This window comes from Corylus avellana, chromosome ca1 (genome assembly GCF_901000735.1).
Source record: "Corylus avellana chromosome ca1, CavTom2PMs-1.0".
NCBI classification, from domain to species: domain Eukaryota; kingdom Viridiplantae; phylum Streptophyta; class Magnoliopsida; order Fagales; family Betulaceae; genus Corylus; species Corylus avellana.
Window position 1 is genome coordinate 32,300,826 of NC_081541.1, and position 7,163 is coordinate 32,307,988.

The 7,163-nt window shown below is 35.0% G+C and overlaps 2 protein-coding genes across 2 annotated transcripts; both read right to left on the reverse strand.

Moving 5' to 3' along the window:
• Positions 1-2,773: 2,773 nt before the first annotated feature.
• On the reverse strand, positions 2,774-3,337 carry LOC132169760 (dirigent protein 23-like). The gene has a single exon (XM_059580742.1). The coding sequence runs from the start codon at positions 3,335-3,337 to the stop codon at positions 2,774-2,776; it is 564 nt and encodes a 187-aa protein (XP_059436725.1).
• Positions 3,338-4,891: 1,554 nt separating this feature from the next.
• On the reverse strand, positions 4,892-6,022 carry LOC132170016 (mitogen-activated protein kinase kinase kinase 20-like). The gene has a single exon (XM_059580943.1). It carries the CDS (start codon positions 6,020-6,022, stop codon positions 4,892-4,894), a length of 1,131 nt encoding a protein of 376 aa, XP_059436926.1.
• Between the last annotated feature and the right edge of the window lie 1,141 nt (positions 6,023-7,163).

The window sequence follows — 7,163 nt, forward strand, 5'->3', positions numbered from 1 at the left end:
CAATTAGAACAGTGCTCAATAGTAAGGAACACTTAGCAGGACCCATGTAGAGAAAAGAGAGTCCATGACGTGAAGAAATTATATTCCATTCATTCTATCACTGTAGACAATAATATTCTAATGAGCTTACCATTCTTCTTTCCTAAAAAATTACTGACTTAAGCATCAGAGTGTCTTCTATCGGTATACCTAATAAGGTCACTTGTACTTATTTTTTCTTTTTGCAAGTTCTGCTAGCTTGAAGTACGGTGTCCAATTAACTAGTTCTTCAATTATTTTTCAGTGTCAATCTCATCTAGACAATTAAATTTATGAAATTTCACTTGCAACTAGATTAAGTATTATAATATTAATTAAATTATTCTTTTAATTACCTTAAGTTTTTAAAACTAGCAATAAGATAAGTAATGATTTAACAACGCAACTTTAATTACTGTTAAATTTTGCAATCAAAACCTACCATTTTGTTTTTTTTTTTTGTTTTTTTGTTTTTTTTCCCGAGTATATATTGAATACTTCTTTGGCCAGAAGAATATTAAATAGAACTTAAATTGGAAGAATATTGTATCAACCATGTGTCGTAGTTCACATGCATATGCTTCCACAGGGTTTTGACAAGAAGTCACTTCTTTGCTTTAATTTTGTTTCCTCTATTATTTTCCACCTACCATATCCATTATCCACACTAATTTAGGGCTGCAAATGTTTCTCGCCGTTTTGAAATGTGCAAAAGATGAACAGAAGAGTTAAAAGTTATGACAATGAGCAGGCCATTAATGTGATTATATTATGCCAAGATAGCCTGTCTAGCATCAATAATTTTTTCAGGAAAATGTATAGCCAATTGGACCGAGCATTTAGAATCAGCTGAGAAAAAAAAAAAAAAAAAAAAACACTGGTACCAACTACAACAATGTATCCGTAATGGAAGCATTTTCATTTTTTTAAAAAAATAAATTTTATATAGTTCATAAAAATTAAGAGCGGAAAATACCCTCCTTTAATCCCCTCCCCCTTTCCCCATGTTATTATCTAAAAAAAAAAAAAACCTAAAACAACCTACTGGCAAGCCTCACTAAAGACACAGGCACAACATGCAGTTTAAAAATTGGAAGCGCAACCCTAGCCTATGTAAAAGTAGGTCTGTATTATTGTAAATTAAGTTTTGAAATATTAATTAAATTTTAGTTTTTTAGAATTATTTTTCTATTTGCTTATTGAGACATGACTTTTTCTTTTATATTTGTTTTGTTTTGTTTTTTGTTTTTTGTTTTTTGTTTTTTTTTGTTTTGTTTTGTTTTTTTTTTTTCTGAATATCCTTTCAAATCTTCAAGTCTTAGTTTTTACTACTATCATACACTGTCAGAACAATCATAGTTCTGCCTGGCATCAATAGGTATCAATTCAAAAAATGAGGTGTCTTTTAAAATTACTACTTGATCAACATTCAATACTGATTAATCACAAGTCCAAATTTTAAAAGCCACTATTATTTTTGGAGTGACACAAAATGAATTTCTAGCATTATTCATATATATAAATTTTGTTCTTAGTTTAGTGCATCTTATTATTATTATTTTTGAATAAAGTTTAGTGTATCTTATTAATTAAGTGTGTATGTTGAGAAAACAAAATGGTAAGATTTTAATGGATTGGAATCCACTAGAATTCCTTTTAAATTTGAAATTCTCGAATTCATAAATCTTAGTCATCCATCTCATTTAAGCGTCTAAAATAAGCCAATGCCAGCTTCTGTTTCCAACAAGCACGCGATCAACCTTTCTTCCGGCTGCCATCATCCGCCTAATGTGCTACTGTTTTTTGGCTTTTCGGTTTTTTTTTGCTTTCATTTTCCTTGTATTTTTCGGTTTCTGTTGTTTTTTTCCCTGTTATTTGTTCCTTATTTTATATTTCCCGTTGTTTTATTGCTTGTAATAAGGCTCTGTTCTCTTGTTGATCCGTGAGGTATTTTTGTTTATGGTCCAAACCCTTGGGTTGTGGATGAGATCTATATTTTAGCTTTTGGGTCGAGAAGGAAGAGTTTCGGAATGAGGTTTTTTTACTCCTAGGTCGAGGAATAAAAGCTACCTATGCATTGGAATGAGTTTTGGAGCAGATTTGTTGTTATATCTGAATATTAGTCATGGGTTAGCGGATCTTGTTTGGGATTATGATGATTGTATCTTTGACATCATCTTTGACGTTTGTAATCTCGTAACTTCAACTATGATTGCTTCATAGTTTTTTGCTTTGTATTGTAAGAGCTTTATGCTCGTATTATCTTTGAATGAATGTGACTGGAATATTTTCCTCTTAAAAAAAAAAAAAAAAGTCTAAAATAAGCCACGTTTTAGAATTTAATGAGGAAACTACCTTATTAAATTTCTGTCACTTATTAGCTTTTTCATTAAATTTTGAAATATGGCTTATTTTAAACACTTAGATAAGATAAACGACTATAAATTCCAGGGGATCTCAATCTGATTTTAATAACCCTATCGTAGAATTACCTTAATTAGATATGTAAAGCACCATGCATGTCCCATGGTCTTTTTCATCAAATCACAAACTATTTTGAATGTGTCTCATATATATCATCTACGGAAAATCCGTAATGAGATCATCAAATCCAATATATATAAAACACATACATGCATGCAACTCCACTGAAAACCCAACAAGTTCGATCGACAAATTAAGCTAAACAAAACATATTAGCAATATATATTATATGCCCCTGATCTGAAAGAGACCCCATTATTATTATTATTATTCAATAGTGTATAGCTACAACACTGTACTCGAGAATACCGTTACCGGAGGTAACATTAAGAGAATGTGTGTTTGCTATCACAAATCCACGTGCCAATCGAAAAACACCAGTCCCACCAATGATTGGCATCTCACTTGGCGGATGCAGAGCAGTATTTCTGCCCAAAATGGTGAGGCTGCTGCCGTTGAACTTCCCAGTTGTGAAAACAAAGTTCATGGCCACAAGAAGACCCAGTTCTTGCTGCCCGGCTGACCCTTCAAGCCCCTGAGCTCTACCCACGGGCCTGGAAGTGGGCTCAGGGCTTTCTGTTAGTGGGTCATCAACAATAAAAACTGCTCCAAAGATGGTGGATGATTTCTTGGTGCTTGATGCTTGGGCTACTTGTACTGAACTTGGGTTTTTTCCTGAGAGTGTGTCATGAAGGTAAAAATGGAGGCGGGTGACCTTGTGTTTGGCATAATGGAGGTTTTGGAACCATTCATCATCATCTTCAACGATGCCGTGCAACAATGGCATGGCCATGCCAAGTGAGAAAAGCAGAATTACTAGAACTAGCTTTGCCATTTTCCCTTTCAATGGGGCTAGGGAGGGTCTTTTATGGTGGGCATAGTCAGCATCATATTGTCTCTGACTCTCTATTTAACTTTTGTGTTTGTCATGCAATTACAATATTTAAGTGCCTCAATGAAAATGAGCAGGCCAATAATTAAGTGCCTAGATCAATGCAATTATATTATGCCAATACAATCTGTCTAACATCAAGAAATGTTTCATGTATGGTAATTGAGCCGAATATCTTGAATCTGCTTTGGTGGTCAAAAAAACAACTCTACCAACTACATGAACAACCTACTGCTGACCCTCACCAACCGATCACTCAACAAATTTTTTTGAGAGCGGGATTCCCTACGATCTTCGGTTCGGATTGTATAAGATCTTTTGTAATTGTGAGAGGTGATGAGGTTAACCTATTCAAACAAATCTTGTTTGATCGAACACCTATTCAGACAAAAATATCCTATTGAAATCTCTCACAATTATTCGCTCGATTTGCAAAAAAGTCTCAATTGTGAGGGATTGATGTTCTCCATCTTGGTCCGATGCTAAAAGATAGACTAGGAAAGCTAGCTAGCACCCAAATCTTAGGAGTCCTCCCTTTATTTTCAATGGAAAAACTAGTTCCAACTTTTTGCAATGACCACATAGGCATGAAATTTAATCACAAAAGACAGATAGCTTTATTTAGGATATAATCCTCTTCATTTCGTTTGAAATGACGTACCACAATGTAATAATATTAAATACTATAAAATTTAATTTAAACCATAAAATGGTTATTCTCCATTTCATTTCAAAAGGGTAGAATGCTTGATATAGGAGTTCAACCAAATTTATCTTAGCTAGTGGGCTTGAACCTAAGCACTTGGCAAGGTTACTTAGGAGTTAGGACCCATCTTGATACCAATGGGGGCTAGCTTTTACTGTAATTGAGGGCAAACATTATAAGGTGTGCAGAAATTAGATGGCCTCAATACTTAATATTGGAAGGCTAAAACATTCTATTTGGCAATGACTTTGCAAATGTTGCAAGATTGAATCAATTTCATGGATCCAAAAAGGGGAGAGCAATGCTAGAGTACTTAATTATAATTAGTCTACAATTTTGTACAACATGCCAAATCTTTTGAGGCCCAAAATGCTTAAGGGTGCCAGCTCCACAGGGTGCATACAAAATTCTTACCCATTCCATTGATAAGGCCTCTTTGCAAAGCCGTAGATCCACGGGCTTTAATTATTACATCTTGTTCAAGTCCTAAGTTAATGGATCTTCTATTGGAACTCAAGTCCCAAACAGGGTACTATAGAAGAATCCACCTGCTCAAGTACCCACCCAAAGTCTCACACTGCACTCTCATTTATAGGAAGGAAATAAATAACATAAAATATAAAATGGTCTAAATTTGATTACAATCAAACCAAAAAGAGAAATACTTTATTAAAAACATAAACCAAATTAATATGAAATATATATATTTAGCAGAAAACCTGCTAGAACCCCAGAACCTACAACAACAATAATCCCACCAAGCTTACAACAGCAATATTGATCATATATACTCATGCCTGCAGGATTCTTTTGGAAGAAAACCCAGGAGGAGTAGGCAAATATTTCTTAACGAGGGGTTTCTTTGAAATTGACTCAAACCCAGGAGGAGGCAAATATTTCTGAATAATGGAAGGTTTCCTTGAAATTGATTCAAACCCAGGAGGAGGAAGCACATTTCCAGCTGAAGAGTAACAAACAGCACTTCTTGTAGATGGCGTACCTGATCGAGTCTCAATGAGAAAAGGATGACGCAGTAGCATCTCAGCCGTCCATCTCTCCTTGGGGTCTCTTGCAAGACACCTCAACAAGAAATCTTTCCCAATCTCCGACATGGTTTCGGGAATCTTGGGTGACTCTTTAGCAATCAGAACCATCAAATCCTCCATGTCATTGAATTCCCACGCCAGGTTTCCGCTGATCATCTCAACGACTATGCATCCCAGAGACCATATATCCAAACTGCCATGGATTTCCCCAAGAACAACAGATTCTGGAGACATGTAAGTAGGTGTTCCTCGGAAGGAAAACTTTGTTGTCGTGATTAACTCATTTGGATCTTCAGGAATCTTTGATAATCCAAAGTCGGTGATCTTGACGTAGCTTGCACCATCTGGAGAAGGAAAAACAAGAATGTTTTCTGGCTTAAGGTCGCAATGAACGAATCCCTTTTCATGCATGCAACGAAGGCCTTTGACGATCATCCGAGTGTACTTTTTGACCTCGTTTTCTTGTATCTTTCCTCCACTTTTCTTTATCAAATCAAGAAGAGTACCTCCTGACGCATACTCCAGCAGTAAATTGAAGAATCTTTGGCCATTCTCAACGGTAAAATCAACTCCAAAACAACGAACAATCTCCGGACAATCAACAAAGTGTTTGAGAATTTCTGCCTCCTTCATGAGGGAAGAAGATTGGTCAAGAATCGCCGACTTCATTGCTATTGACTCACCAGAAGAATAAGAGTCCATGCATATGGCTAAATGTACGGTGCCATACGATCCTTTTCCAAGAAGCTGAATTTTGGTCCAGTTGGTATACTTCGCAGGACACCCACAACCAAGCCAATAAGAAGATGAAGGGTTCTGATCAATTGGTGGATCACCATAACGTCGAAAAGGCTGAGGATGATCCTGAAAGAACATATCGCAACGCATGAGATTGAAATGGGAAGCCGGAGGAAGAACATGATATATAGATGTAGTTGCCGCTGGGTTTCAGTTTGTTGCTCATTCGGATTTCTATTGAGGGTCGGAAATAGGAATGAGACTTGGATTTGGTGATCTTGAGTAATATTGATAGAACTAGAACTCTATTCTTTATTTTTTTCTTTTTTCTTTATTTATTTATTTATTTATTTTTTCTTTTTCTTTTGATACAATGTGGCTTTTAAAATCACCAATAAATTAAAATTCAATTATTATTCTTTCAAATTCAATGGTGATTTTAAAAACCAAATCACAATTAAAAGAAAATTTTTTTGTTTGAATAATAAAAAATAATTTTTGTGATATAAATGTAAAATGAAATTTGAATTGTTTGTCATAAGATAGAAGTGATGAAAGTTGTTTTGTAATAAATAATAAAAAAAAGGTTGACTTTTTGTTTAGTAAAAGAAATGAGTTAAATTGAGTTAAGTAAGTTAGAAACACGTTAAAGATTTGATTGGCCACGTGGTAGAATTGTGGGCGAGATGAATGCAAAATAATATTTTTCTTTATGAATGGTTTGGATGGAGTAATTAACTCGGACGAAAATTAATCTTTGTGCTCATATTTAAAGCTTTGAAAATAGTATTCCTTTGCCGATGAGGAGAACTCATTATTAAGGTGAAGGAGAAAGGATTATAATAAATTTTATACTAGCTAAAACTATTGAAGATTTGATTGACACTAAACAATTTAGTGATGTACTATTAAAAGCTAACAATGATTTTCCATAAAATTATTATTATTTTTAGGGTTAAATACTAAATACTCATTGGGATTTCACAACTTTATTTTTTTTCTTTAGGGTTTGATTTTTATCATAGGAGGTCCCTGCAGTTTTGATAATAGACCAAATCAGTCCTCCGTCAGTTGACTTAACGAAATTCCACGTGGAGCAATCAGATGTTGACACGTGGCACTTATTTAATTTTTTTAAAATTAAAAAAAAAGGAAAAAAATTGGGGGCGGCTTGGCCATTTGGGGATGGCCCTTGGCTCCAAGAGGGTGGCCGAAACCACCCCTAGTGGGTACTGGGGTTGGCTCGGCCTGCCAGCTCTCAAGGGGTGGCCGGTCAGTG

Coding starts and splice junctions, on each gene's coding strand:
- LOC132169760 (XM_059580742.1), bottom strand. CDS start 3,337: ATGGCAAAGCTAGTTCTAGTAATTCTGCTTTTCTCACTTGGCATGGCC.
- LOC132170016 (XM_059580943.1), bottom strand. CDS start 6,022: ATGTTCTTTCAGGATCATCCTCAGCCTTTTCGACGTTATGGTGATCCA.